General features: G+C 35.5%; 2 protein-coding genes across 2 annotated transcripts; both read right to left on the reverse strand.

Annotated features, from left to right (window-relative positions):
* Positions 1-998: 998 nt before the first annotated feature.
* Positions 999-3656, reverse strand: LOC134850975 (homeobox protein HMX2-like). The gene is made up of 3 exons (XM_063866814.1): positions 2502-3656; positions 1941-2326; positions 999-1721 (listed from the first exon to the last, which is right to left on the reverse strand). The coding sequence occupies exons 1-3, from the start codon at positions 2725-2727 to the stop codon at positions 1179-1181; spliced, it is 1155 nt and encodes a 384-aa protein (XP_063722884.1). The 5' UTR covers positions 2728-3656; the 3' UTR covers positions 999-1178.
* A 326-nt stretch (positions 3657-3982) lies between these two features.
* Positions 3983-10126, reverse strand: LOC134850974 (nucleolar protein 14-like). The gene is made up of 4 exons (XM_063866813.1): positions 9392-10126; positions 7402-8991; positions 5177-5428; positions 3983-4425 (listed from the first exon to the last, which is right to left on the reverse strand). The coding sequence occupies exons 1-4, from the start codon at positions 10113-10115 to the stop codon at positions 4187-4189; spliced, it is 2805 nt and encodes a 934-aa protein (XP_063722883.1). The 5' UTR covers positions 10116-10126; the 3' UTR covers positions 3983-4186.
* Positions 10127-14449: the final 4323 nt, after the last annotated feature.

Below are 14449 nucleotides of genomic sequence, written 5' to 3' on the forward strand. Positions count from 1 at the left end.
TCAAGAATGCGACAAATTACAAAAACCTAAATCATATCAGAAATCATGTTCAGTTTTAATAAATTGAACAAACTTTCATCATATTTTCAGATAAGCTGATAATTTTGATAAATTATATAAACTCAAATTCATACTCAGATAGAATAAAAACAAATATTGCGCAATATATCAACCTGCCAATCAGTTTCAATTTTAATTAACATGTATATAATTTCGAGATAAATTTGTTTGCAGACAACGGTTTAATATTGACCAGGATAACTTTGTCATCTAGTTAACAAACACACGTGGAGATGGTTTTGTTCAAATTAAGGTCAGCTAAACAAATTTATTGAGACTCGCTGATTAAAAACTGACAAATTTACCAAAGATACCAGATTTGTTCTTTCGTAAACGGTCCCTGAACTAACCTCGAGGTCCCTATAAAGCCCACGAAATCAAACCACCAGGACCGCTTATCAAACAAGCTTAATATTGACCTGCTACGCCAAAACATCCACTGATCAGAGCCAAAGTTAACAAAATTCCGAAACTTAGCTAACAAAAAGATCCGAAAATAAAACTTGAAGTGGCGGAAATGCCAAATTAAGCCGTTTATTTGAGAAAATATATCCAAATTAAAATGATTATAAGCAAACAAGATCTTAGAGGATCAAAACTATCAAAATTAACTTCTGTGATGCAATTAAACAAAGATAGAAACCCTCAAACCAATAATTCGAAGAAAACAAGAACACGAAATTAAAATAGTTCTCAAACAAAAATAACGGTAGAAGAAAACAAGAGCATGAAATTCAAATAGATCTCAAACAAAAACAACGGTAAATCAAATTGTTTTTGTTTGTGACGACTTACCAAAAGTGGTGAGATAAACAAATTTTACGCAAACTATTGCGATTTAAAGACTCCCACTCAAATTTCCCATAATAGGAAAGGGTGTATTTTGTTCAAAAGAAAGTTTGATATAAAAATATTCTAATTTCAAACAGATTATACGTTCTAAATTTATGTGAAAGAAATCAGAAGGGAAAATTAAAATATAGTTTTGAGGATGAAAACAATAATCGGGAAAATGAACCGATAACCAATTTCAACAGGCGGTGAAGTTTGTTTTTATTTTGCACAGATATTTGGTATGGAATTATTTGCGTATGATTGTAGTTCTATATGATCACGTTTCACAGACTCATTTTCGGAGGTCCAAACATACCGCCCAGCCCCATGTGAGGTATGTTAGGGTTCATCTGAGAGGTCAATTCCAGAGCTCGACTGCTAGAGGTCATGCTGGGAACCCCGCCATTTTGTCCAGAATGGTTCGAGGAGTTTGTAAGTCCGAAGGTCGCGCTCAAACCCAGGGCTGGGAGGAACAGTGATTTTGGACCACCTTGTTGCAGGAACTCGCGGGATACTGGGGGAACCATTAGGCCTTGTGACGTCGGCAGGTGTTCGCTGAGTCCCAGAGTCAGGTGGGGAACACCGACATTTTGACCTCCAGGAAGGTGTCCGGGGAAGTTGACTGGCGATGCCTGGGAGTGGAAAGGGTTCTGAAGGTGGTTCATGTTGAGTCCAGGGTGATTTCCTGGATTCTGGGCAACCATTAGGTGGGAGGGAGCCGGCGGTATCATGAGTGCCGATGAGTAGAGTGCTTGCAGTTGTGCACTTTCGATGTCTTGTTGTTGTCTCTTTCGCTTCATTCGTCGGTTTTGGAACCACGTTTTGATCTAGAGCAAGAAGAAAGTTGATTTAAAGACGTTACAGTGCTTCCATTGCACGAAAACAATTTTGAAAAATAATTGAAGCGACAATTTTATCAACCAAGCATTCATCTCAGCATCTAGGCAAATTATGTAAATTTTAGTCTCGACTTCCAAACAACATTTTAATTTTTTTTTTCAATTTTTGCGAAAAAATGTATTAAGGTTATCGATATATGGACAAACCTGAGTATCCGAGAGCTTCAATTTGTTTGCGAAGTCCGCTCGCTCCGATGCTGACAGATACTTTTGCTGGGCAAATCGTCTCTCCAATTCGTGAATCTGGTCTGGAGTGAAAGCAGTTCGTTGCTTCTTGCATCCGGAGCCAGTCGAAAAACCACCCGAGTAGACGCTGTCGGTGTCGTCGCGAGATCCTGAACTCATTGCGTCCAATTCGTCGTACGCGTCTAAGTTTTCAAACTTCTCATTGTCGTCTCCTTTGCTGTGGGCACTCGAAGGTCGCCTGATTGGTGGGTTGTTCGGTTGAGAAGGCCGTTCGGAGACTTTAGTTTCAGTGTCATTTCCCTCGGCCACATTTGGTTCGAAGAAGGAAGGACATTCAACTCCAGAGTCTAGAAAATATCAGAAATTAAAATCAGTTTTAAATTCAAACTTGCCTTAAAACATTGGAATAAAACCTTCCTTTTCTCGCACTTTCATAGAAAATTCAGCGTTTTTTTAGTTTTCACAATTTTCATGGTTCACAAAAAAGAAAAAAAAATAATTTCGAAATTAGCAAAAACTCACCAGGACTGTCGCTTGTTCTGTCTTCTTCGTCGTCATTTTCAGGTTGCCTCTTTGTAGCTTCGTCTCCGATTTGAATCGTCAGCGAATCGGTCACCGAAAGAACAGTCTGTTCTAGGAGATTCTGGTCCAGCATAGATACCTTGTTCGCACTGCTTTCCGGCTCGTTTTTCGACTCTTTTTTAGAGTCAGAGGAGAGAATGTCAACCATCATGAAAGATCGCTTCATCTTGATAAAAATGTATAACTTCTGTTTTCGAGAAATTCAATTAAAAGTAAATTATCAGATGAAAATTTTAACAAAGTTCAAATACAACTGTAGTTTGTATTATTCGATTTTGAATGAGTACGTTTTATTTATGTAAATTTAAGCAAAAATTGTTTTGAAATTGCGATGCAAGGAAAACACGATTTGTCGATGAAAAAATCAAGAATGTTTATGAATGGCTATTTGGCTAGAACGATTTTATTAATTTTTGTCAAACAAATATGAAAGAACTGAGAGAAAATCTGAGATGTGCTATTTGAGATTCTATTGGTCAATTGATTTTGATGTCCAAACAACTAATAAGACTGTACTGCGCTAAATTAAATTACAGAAACAAATATAGACCAAGCTGTTTTTTCGATTAGATTTTTTAAATGATAAAATTGGCGAATCACTGTCTACTAAATTGAATACTTCGCGACACCTTGTTTTTTGGACTTGATTGTTGCGTCCACGTTTATTAAGCACTCAACTAATTGATGGCGCCAGGTTAGATTAAGTTAGAAAAATAATCTTTTAATCGATTATTTGCAATAATTGCGCCAATATTGGTACTATTCTCTAATTGCCTCTTTAGATAGCTAATGCATTGTGGATTGTGGTTGTTAATCTTTCTTGGTCAAATTAGCGCAGAAGATTGAAATTAAATTAAGTCGGAAGTGATTTTTGAAATGTGTTCAAAAGTTTATTCAGTACCGTCCAAAACGCGTGAACAAGTCGTAAGTTAAGTGTGAAAATGATAGTAGGTAACTTCAATGCAGCGATAGTAAACGAAAAGAGACTTCCTATATAATGTTTACAAATTCTTGACCGAAACCATCAAAAGACAGTTAGTATTGTTTTGTTTACTGTTGCTAACACGATTCCCACTTTTGAGGAGGAATCACAATTTGGAAAATTTGTTTTTAAATCGGCAAGTTTCAATTAGCTGAACTTCATTCCAGCTGATAAACTACAAAGTGACTGTCAACTCAACTGGAAAGTGTTTGATTTCGTCCAAAGGAAAACATTTTGCTTTGTAATTGAAACTCAGCTAAGGGTCCAACCCAAACTGAATCGCCAAGGGTTATGTTCTTTTGCCAAATATAGAGAACATTTTTATGGGAAAAGTGTCAAACTTTGCGAAATATTGCCCTTTTTTGTGCATCAAAAGCTTTTCATTACAGTGCTTAAAAAATAATAACTTTTAAATCATCAAATACCTGCTCTGAAAATACATAATCTTTGATATAATGTTGAATTCAAACAACTCAATAAATTTTTCACAAAGAAAAACATTACGTTCTTTTTCCAATTTTTTGTTCAGTCGCAAGACTTTTTGGCCCAAACTACTTTTGCTGTGCTACCTTCTTGGATTTAATCCGAACAACAAGGCGCTTTTGTGACAGTGTAAAATGGAAACCATGACCTCTTGACCCCATCATATGAGTTGAAACTTGGCCTTCTTTATCTTTTTCACCTCCCCCTCCTGATTGGCTAGCTGTCCATAAATCCTCTTCACTCTCTCATTCCTCTCTCTGTCTTTCGCCAACTGCTCTTCCACTCTCATCTTCTGAAGCAGCATCGAGTCCTTCTGCAGTTCCTTCATGGCTCCACGAATTTCTCGCTTCAATTTCCTCTTCTTCCGCACCCGCTCGTTCTGTTTGCCCCAGGCCGATCCTGAACGGTTTTCACACTATTTACCTGACTGTTTCCCAAACATCACATTGTTCCGATCACTTACTTTGTTTCTTTCTCATTTAACTCCATGGTATATAGACTTTTCACTTTATGATTTGCTACTTCTTTAAACAAAGCCAACAGACAGTTGGAAAAGCAAGGAAACGGTACAAAAAATTGCCTTGTTTTTTTTTGAAAAAAAAAACTTCAAAAATCAACTTTCGGAATTCAAGAGCAAAAAAAAAATGGCCATCAAGCTCTTGGAACTCAAAAAAAATATATAAATTCAAGTTTTTTGAAAAAAAAAACAAACGCTATTTGAAAAAAATGGGTCAGTTGGAATTTGTAATTCCACTGGGAACTCTGAAAATTAAAACCTGTTTTCGAAACTAGATGACAATCACGTTTTTTTGACCTTTAAATTTCTGCTACCGCCTGACTGTGCCTCAACTCAGGGTCGGATCGAGAAACTTCTCGAGATGATACTTTCAAACAAATGTCGAACATTTTGTCGACCTTTTAGTTCACTTTAGTTCCTTCAGTAGCACAAATTTAGGGTAGATTTTACGGCGAAATCCTTTAATTTACTAATAGTTTCGTATCAAAGGTCGAATGCAAACACTTGAGAAGTTTGTTTACAGTGGTTTCAAAAAAATACTTGAAATCGGGGCTTAATTGAAACCATCTTTTTCACACTTCTACAGAAAACTTCTTGATTTTACAATCGTAAAGCGATGATTAGAACTCTAACCTTTTGCTTTGCTTTCATCGAAATTATCAATCAACTTTGGATTGAACTGCTTCCATGCTTTTGGCTTCTCCTTAACCAAGTGCAACTGAGGTCGTTCCAATTTCTCCAAATCTAGAATTTTCACTTGAACACCATCAAGCTTCTCTCGTATTTGTGATCCCAAATCTTTCTTTGCAACCAGGTCAGCTACTATTTCTTTGATTTTTGATATCGTCGTAGTCAAAGCAGGGACATCGGACCACATATCAAGGCCTAAACAGGAAGATTTTTGATCACAACTATCTAATTATCATGGAAATCTCAGGCCGAGAACCATAATGAAAGCTTAAACCAAAATACCCGGTGACTGAACAAGTACAATAGAAAATTCCCATTACAGCTAACTTTACAATGGAAAAACTTGGTTTTCAAAATTTTAACAGATAATTTTGAGTCTTTTTATTAAGAATTTAGTTTCAAAAACTACTTTTTGACAGTTTGATTAATATATAAGGAATCTAAGTTTTTTTACAGCAGAGAGCTAGTACTGGGATAATTGGGATTTCATCAACTCCGCTCGAAACTGCTCTTTAAGGCAAAAAAAAGCATACCACATATCACTTCGTGGTCGCACGCACACAAGTTCATATCTCCAAAATGAGCTTTTTGTTTAAACGTAATTTTTCAAGTGATTCAGCACAATTCAAAAATCTATATTTATCGCCTTAAAAACAGTTCAATGTGTGCTTACACTGATCTGCAGTTTAAGTTTTGCAATGGACGCCAAATGAAGTTCAATTAGAGAGTAAACAATGCAATTGCTACTTTCCTCCTAGAAAAATTAAAACTATTGGCAATAAACTCAAGTTACTTTTTGGCACTTGACTAAACTTGCTCTCCCACTTCACTTTATTTTCATCCAGTTTTTAAACTGGCAAAAAACTTACATTCAAGTATAAAAAAGTAGAAAAAAGTATAACACTACTAAATTGGCCTTTTGTTTACTGTTAAACAGTAACAAATCATTCCACATATTGAGTTTGAGAGCAATTGAATCTCACTTTGTTCACCAGGGACCGTTAGAAAATCAGAAAAGCGAAAATAAACTCAATTTTTGCAACAGATACGCGAAATAAAAACACATTTTCTTAAAAAATATACGAAGATTGCGATCTTGACTCTCACAAGTAATGCCTAATCAAAAGAAAAAACAAAGAAATTAAGATTTAAGAGCTCTCAATCATGAAATAAATATGCCCCAATTTTGCTCATTTAAATTTCCAAGACGAAACTTGAATTTTTGAAAAGTTTTCAAAGAAAACTGAATTTTTTCAAGTCCACTTTTGAAAATTTTGACTGTTATATCATTGCCGCCATGACATAGCGAAATTAAGATGCTAATGGCGCCATTTTAATCTTGTCTTCTCAATTCAACAAGCCTTTCCCCTCAAAAACATTGCACAACAATTGGATCAATTGCTCTTTAGTATACTTTTGTTTTTTAATTGGTAACTACAATCCCTAGTACTAGAGCACTTTCGAATTGTAATTAGTGTTCTCTAAAATGTAAGTTTACTTTTGAGGGTCATAACAGTTGACATCTGAATATGATCAAGGCTCTATAATATTCAATTATTGCGCAAAAGTGTAAAGCCTCCCCCACCCAAAAAAAATTGTCATGATTTATTTTTTTGCATCAAATTTTTTAAAGTTTACACTTCAGATTTTAATTTAATAGAGAACCGTTATCAACATAGAAAAAAGTTTGACTTCTATTGAAACTTATAAGTTGAATTATAATTTAAAATTTGACTTCTTATAACTTTTCAAACGCAGATGGATTATTTTTACATGGGATCCAATTTATGAAAAAACTGAAAAAGAAAAATTAATTGATTTTTGGAACAACTTTCTATTTTTCGGGTTTTGTTTATAAGTCCTTCCTTATATCTTAAAAACAAGATGGGAGGGAAAAGGAACAATTGAAAGCCGATTTTTCAATCAATCCATTTTTAAGTATCAACCGTTTCACTACAGCATTTAAATCAATTTTCCACAAAATCAATATGCACACCATTTGCCACAAACATTGAAAATTTGGACAATTCTTAAGTCACAATTGTTCCCAACTACAATTTCAAAGGTTTCAGAAAAGAATTCCAACAATCGATTAAAACATAATCAATACATTGGTGAGGTCAATTCAAATCTTCTGTGAAAACACAGCTGTATAAATACCCACTCACATTTGGAAAACAATTCCAGAGCAAAATTGACAATTTGGAATCTTGTAGCAGGTGTTTGCTTCATGCGAGCACACGTTAAAAATAACAATTGACTGTCATCAAACATTTTAAGTTTCTTCTCTGAAGTCAATCCTGATCGTAGAAATTCTGCTTTAATCTCGACATTTGAGCATTCGTCGAAAGCTTCATTGGTCGCAAGTTTCAAGACATTTTCAACTACAACTATTACTTCAGGTGCAAATCGCACAGGTTTCGAGTTAACTTTCAAAAGCAAATCGGCAAAGAGCAAATAATTCCTCAAATCGCTGATTGAGTAAAGTTTTCCTTTTGTAAGCGTTTTGGATATGAACAGACAAATCATTAACTGCAGACTCAACAAACCTTTGCAGCTCAGATCGTATATTTGGCTTAGAAACTTAACAAAAATGTAGTTTTCTGTATTCAAACAACTGAACGATTTGAGATTCTGGAATTTTTCGATAATCAGTTCCTTTACAATCGAAACCGAAACTTCTGTGTTCCTAACGCATACATTTCGTAAAGACGAACGTATCACTTTCAGCAGATTGGCATCAAAACGTGACGATGAATTAGTTTCGATTATGCTATTTTCCATAGCAATTATCAGAAACCTTAAAAACTTATTACAACTCCGTTTATAATCTGTTCGCTTGCAAAGAATTTCTACAACATTTTCAAGATATGATTTCAGTTTTTCTCCACCTTCGGCATATTCATCTTTGATTTTCGTAGTAAAATCGTCAAAATTGGTCGGGTAGATTTTGGAAATTTCCGGACTTATTTCTTCGGTATCGCTTTCCGCCCCATTTTGGTTTTGATCAATTTCCAAATCCTCGTTTTCATTTTCAATTACGTCACCTTCGTTTTTGATTACGTCATCGGAATTTTCACACATATCATCGTTCTCTTCTTCATCCTCTTCAGCGGAACTTCGCTCCTGTAATTGGTCAGTTTCAGATTCCGAGTCTTCATCTTCGGGAGATTCTAAGCCCTCGGCGCTATCTTCACTATCATCGTCATCGCTCAAATCATCGTCTGAAACTCTTCGTTTTCGTTTTATTTTCTTCAACAAAAACTTATTGTCAAATCCTCCTCCCGGAACTTTCAACTCTCCCGATTGCGAGTAAAAAATATCTGCTTTCCTATCCATGTGACGTTTATAGTCGAAAAACGTCTCGCCTAAATCATCCGCTGATACATGATTGGTCGGAATTGGCTTCAACTTTGGATCTCTTACATCCGGAACCTTTTTGACGTCCAAAATAACATGGTCTGGATCATCATCACCATCCTGCGTTCCCTCTCTTGTCTTCTTTTCCTCGTCGATTGGATCATCTGGCTTTGCTCTGGCGCAATCTTCAAGCGCTTCCATGAAACTTCCATAACTTTTATCGGCTTGGATTTCTCTTTCGTTTCGTTCGGTCGTTGTGATATTAGCATTAGTGAGAAGATGCGAGATGTCTTTGAACTCCGCGTCTAGATTGTGAGTCTGTTCAGCTAATTTGTCGTTCGTTTCCTGTTGGAGAGATTTCTTCATTTTGGACATCGCGATCAATTTTTGCATCTTTTCTAAACACAATTTGTTGATAATATCCTAGGAGTAAAAATATAACTTTTTCAAAACTTCAAATGAATTGGTATCAAAGCTTAGAAAGACACATTTTATGTGCCTAAATGGCTTTTTTGAGAAAGCTAGACTCAGTTAAAACGTTAATCGTTGCAACCAAAACTAGACTTTTTGTGTCGAAACTAAATACAAATATAAATGCGTTCGGAACCTTTAAAGCTGAGTTGCCTAGCTTAAAAAACTATTTACACAAAGATTTTGCATTCATTTAACTATACGGGAGAGCGATTCGTTACTAAGTACATTTTTCTTATGTGGTAGGGTTCGTTATTCGTTAACAGGTACCCTTGGGGTAGTTAAGGATATTAAAGGGGTGCAAGTTGTTACAATTTAATCAATCACCTTTCAGAGTCAGATTCCGGTCATCCGAGGCCATAGCTTCACTGAAAACCTGCTCCTCCTCCACGCCATCTTCGTCACTCAAAACAGCAGTGGTCGGCGTTTCGAATCTCTCCATCTCCCCTATACTTTGTCCCAAATGAGTCAACTCCACCGTTTGCCCGACCCCGTTGCCATCATCACTATCATCTTTATTAACCAACTGGTATTTACTTACATGGCTATTACCACTAAACCTTTTAACTACTTGGCTAGGCTTCGAACCGAAACTAGATTCAGACATTTTTTGCCGCTGAAGTTGGAACTTTTTAAACATCATGTCCTCAAATATAGACTCATCGTTCATATTTCTGGTGGAGTTCGAAGCACTTGGTCCAAGTTTCGAACCTGCGCTTGCGCCAATTCTTCTATCTTCGAACAAATTTCTTTTTCCTTCATTTTTCAACAGATTTGTGAAGGTATTTCTTCTCATTGCGTTCGTTTTTGTCTTCGATTCCACAGGTCTGCCACCGATTTTCATGTTTTTAGACTGCGTCAAATTATGATTGACCGTTTTTCCAACGACTGCCATTTTCTTTTGTTTTATGTATCTCAAATCGAAAGGGTTCATAGCCTTTTCTTTCGTTTCTTTCTTAGAAACACCGCCTTTGACAGCATTTTTTCCTTGATATTCTACTTTTCTTCGTAGATTTTTGGCTTTTGACAATGGTTTTTTAGCTCTCACCATTTTCGCATCAAGTACCTGAAAATGATCAACTAGCTTGATACTTTTTGGATACTTTTGCCACAGTGTCAATTATAATTTAATCATGTTGGTTTGCTTCTTGCCTAAGACAAAACGTTCAATGAAGCGTCAACGCCGAAGTGGTTTGCTAAAACACAACGCGTGTTTTCAACTCGGTAAAATCCCAATTAGAACTTTGGTAGTCGTGGCGCCCTGAGGATGTTTTTATAATTACTTCATAACCAGTCTCAGATAGTTGTTATACGTTATAACATATGCATTAGTTAAGAAAACACCAGAAGCGATTTAGCTTTTCAAACTTTGACTACCATTGATGAGCTCTTTAGCCGCATCTTTCAATACTAATGGCTTAGAAACTAGCTACTTAAAAGTTACATAAATTATAGCAAATTGTTCATAACAAAAAAGATCTAAAATGAGACATCTGAAAAAAGTTTTTGCTAAATCTCAACCATCAACTTCAGGCAATTACATGTCAACTCGAGCGACTGTGCGTTTTTGTGCCTATGACGTTTTGATTTCAACTATATTCTGGGACTCTAAAAATCACATGGCATCACTGCGCCAGTAGTTTGTACTCAATTCATCACGCAGCAGGTACCAAGTCTCGAATCTCGAGGAGCTACATCGTTAAGAACCATCGATGGTTGTTTATAATTTAATCACGTCACGACTGCGCGCCAAATCCCTGGGGCCACCATTAAATTCAGATTCAAATGTTTCTCGATGCTATTAAACATTGGTCGGTGCGTCTATGAAAACAATCGGTTATTAATCAATAACTAGAATGAATTACTTGTTTTTATAGGCACAGTCAACAAGGCGACTGCGTATTATGTTCGAGTATCATCAATCAACATCGCAGACTGAAGACTTCTTTAAACAACATAGATGGGACTCGTCAATTCACATACCAATGCATGTTGAGCACCTTTTGCTTTGTTGCTTGTAATATACTTGTCTACGCCACATTATACAAATACCACAGATAAGTTCTGATTTCAATCGAGCGCCGGTCTTAGCTACTTTAGTTCTCGCTTGATAGCCAGACCTGCTGGACCAGAGCTCTAAAGCAGAGTTTGTTATTTTAGCGTCACCAGCAAGTTAACGAGCTACTCTGTTGATATTTAAACAGAGACTAACTTAAGCGAGCGGCGCATTTGTGACTGCTTTTTAAAGAGCTCATTACTATCAACGTGTGTATTATCTATACGCCAAGTATAAAAAATTTAATGGGGCCAATTAAGCAATAACAAGCTCTCGTATTAATACTCGACTGGACACTCAGTAGACAAGCCTCTCAGTCCGAGTCAAGAGTGCTCAATAGCATCTCATGGCAGACGTTGTTTATTCAGTGGCGCCCTCGCATGCTCAACAATAACAACTTAATCAATCACCTAATCAGAACGAAACAGCAGCTAATCAAAACAACAAACACCTCACAATATCGCTCTCCTCTGCCGCCGAATAAATAAAATACTACTCTGCTCAAAATAAGATGCCGGCTTTATCATGTCATGAGCTGATCATTCATGTGACTAATAACTAATAACGCATTCTTCTATATTTAGAAAAAAAAATGACTGGAAAAAGATTTATGTACATCATTTTACAACTGTATTTAATCGGCCAATTTCTCCCTATCTCTCTAACTACTCACCCCCCCCTCCCCCATAGCAAAAGGGGGAATAGTTAAAAAGGTTCAATATCCGCATATGATTTTCTAAATGTTACAGGGAGAGGAACACTCAAAAACGACCAACTTCTCCCGAGAATATCAAAAAAAAACAGAATCCTAAGAACTGCTTATAACATTTTGGAAAAATGCCGTTTTCAAATTAAACTTCTTCAGAAGTAGAAGACAGATAAAACTTATGTTCAAGCCTCATGAGTTCGTATTACAGCTGGATTTAAAAACAGTCGGTCTCATGCACTAAACGTCCCAAAAAGATTCAAATCAAACCAATTTTCAAAACTGACTTCCAGTTTTAGAAAACCTTACAATAAATATTTTATTGGATCTTGCTAACTATTTACCCTTTTGATAGGGGGAGCAATAAGGGAGGGGGGAAAAGTTAACAAGATCCATTTTATTTTTTAAACGATAAAAGAAATGAAACTAAATACGAACAAAAATGTGAATCAAATTATTTGTTGATATTTTCGAAAAGCACACTCCGTATTACTCTCAACTGCATTTTTTTTTTAAAAATCGTCCCAAAAAAAATTTAAATCAAACCATTTTGATTTTCAAAATTTCAATATAGACTTCCATATTTAGAATGGTGCGTAGACATTTGTGTCCCAGAATACTTTAGAAAAAACATTTTAATTTTTAAGTGATTTAAAAAATGAAAAAAATTCCGAACAACAAGAAATGTGGATCGAATTACTTGTTGACATTTTCGAAATGCACATTTTATGAGGTAAAAAAGTGAAAATTATGTGTGCAAAAAGTTAATTGAAGTGCACGGCCATGTTGCTTCAATTTGATTCCTTATAATAGCCAATCAGATATAGCCTTGAGTTTCAGTTGATCCAGCATAAAAATTGATTTCGGACCGTTTAGTGCATAAAGGCCCAGACAGGTTAAAAAGGAAAAGGCAAAAAAATAAATACATGAAGTTCTAAGAATAAATTCACTCCACATGGACGGTTAAGATAACACAATAATTGCAAGCTCTAAAAATTAAGGTTGACAAAAAATGAGTTACAGGAACTCGATTAGCATCAACTTTGAAAAATAGGATGTTCTAAAATAGACAAAAAACTTTTTAAAAATCACCAGAGAGTCAGCTTGAACAACTAATGCCAAAATTAATTGAAAAACTTCCATGAATAGTTCGTAGAAAATATCCATAATATTCAAGTAAATGAGTTCATTAACAATTCCTGGTTGTTGAGCCAGGTCTCTAATGAAGTCTTTGGTATCCATATAACTACGTTCATACAATAGCACTATATTGAAGCACGTGAGCAGGAAACACATTACTCAATTCTAGAAAAAACTCTAAGACAAATTGTTCACAGGAACGTGAAAACGTATATTTATAAAAAACGGCTAGCAATCAATTAAAAACAGTTGCAATTTACAAAAATTAAAACGCCAAAAAGTCAAAAGACTTCCAGAGGAACAACATCTCATATTTATCTGAACTCCTGATTCAGAAAGGCCTATCTGACTAACTCATCACACGTGTCAATAATTTGTAAAACAAGAGACAGACAAAATTTGAACGCCTGGAATCATCGGTTAAGGGTTGGTTTCGGCAAGATCAAAGATATCAAAAATGCTATAATTTGAAACTTTACGAAAATCAGGTCCAAATTCAGCAAGCGCGAAAGTGATATTTACACTTCCCATGTTAAAAATAAAATAACAAAACAAGCATGTATTAATAGCAGCAAGACTGCTCGTATATCAGGGCAAAGCCCTGAATGTTCTGACTGCCCCTTAACACATGATCGAATAGTTTTTGGGAAAAGAAAATATTGAAAACCTATAAATTGTGGACAATTTCAAAGTGTGAAATTTTGAGTCGTACGAAACTAATACGACCGATTAGCTAGCCTCAGTTCAATTTGGAAACAATTTGGTGTGCGGGATAATTCTCCACGCATAAATAATTCGCGTTACGCTCTATTTTTTATACCTTTTCTTCAAACAATTAACACAAAAAATTTGCAGAACATCAGAATTTGCAGAAATTCGATTGAAACTCGGCAAAGCAAACTAAAACATTTGCAGAAAGTCAGAATTTTCAGAAAATTTATCAAAACTCTGGAAAGCACAAAACACGAAAAAAACCAATCAGGAAAACATGCAGCCAAAAAACCTCAAAAAAACTTATCCTTAGTTTTAGTGGTTAAAAAGTATGTATATATCTATGCAGCACAAGAATGAAATGCGAAAGTACAAAACCTTTGATAAAAATATTGAAATTAAAACCCGGCCAGTACGCCGACTAAATTAGGACGAACTACTGCTTTGGGTAAAAATTTTAGATGTCAACATAATACCATGACAAAAAATAGGGATGACTACAACTTAAATTTTTCTGTGAACCAAAAATACCCCTGTGAACTAAGAACTAGAAAATAAGTCTTGTATCTTAGGGGGGAATAGACTGAAAGTTTTCTTTCAATCAGACATCAGCCAACTTAATGAACACCATCTTTGGATTACACAAGAAAAAAATAAATTACACTTTTATACAAATGGCTACTAAGTTTACTAAGTTTGAAAAAATTACCAAAAAAGTGAGTCTTCAGATTGCGCTTTAAAACTTCTAAAGACTGCACGCATCGCACATCTT

Source organism: Symsagittifera roscoffensis, chromosome 7, assembly GCF_963678635.1.
Source record: "Symsagittifera roscoffensis chromosome 7, txSymRosc1.1, whole genome shotgun sequence".
Classification (NCBI taxonomy): Eukaryota; Metazoa; Xenacoelomorpha; order Acoela; family Convolutidae; genus Symsagittifera; species Symsagittifera roscoffensis.

Bases quoted from the DNA above. Each gene is read 5' to 3' on its own strand.
- LOC134850975 (XM_063866814.1), bottom strand. From the start codon at position 2,727: ATGAAGCGATCTTTCATGATGGTTGACATTCTCTCCTCTGACTCTAAA. The intron at 2,327-2,501 runs GTGAGTTTTTGC...GATATTTTCTAG, and splicing joins CAGAACAAGCGACAGTCCTG to ACTCTGGAGTTGAATGTCCT. The intron at 1,722-1,940 runs GTTTGTCCATAT...TTCTTGCTCTAG, and splicing joins TGAAGCTCTCGGATACTCAG to ATCAAAACGTGGTTCCAAAA.
- LOC134850974 (XM_063866813.1), bottom strand. From the start codon at position 10,115: ATGGTGAGAGCTAAAAAACCATTGTCAAAAGCCAAAAATCTACGAAGA. The intron at 8,992-9,391 runs GTGATTGATTAA...AATTGTGTTTAG, and splicing joins CCGGAATCTGACTCTGAAAG to AAAAGATGCAAAAATTGATC. The intron at 5,429-7,401 runs GTGAGTGGGTAT...CTTCCTGTTTAG, and splicing joins TCTGGAATTGTTTTCCAAAT to GCCTTGATATGTGGTCCGAT.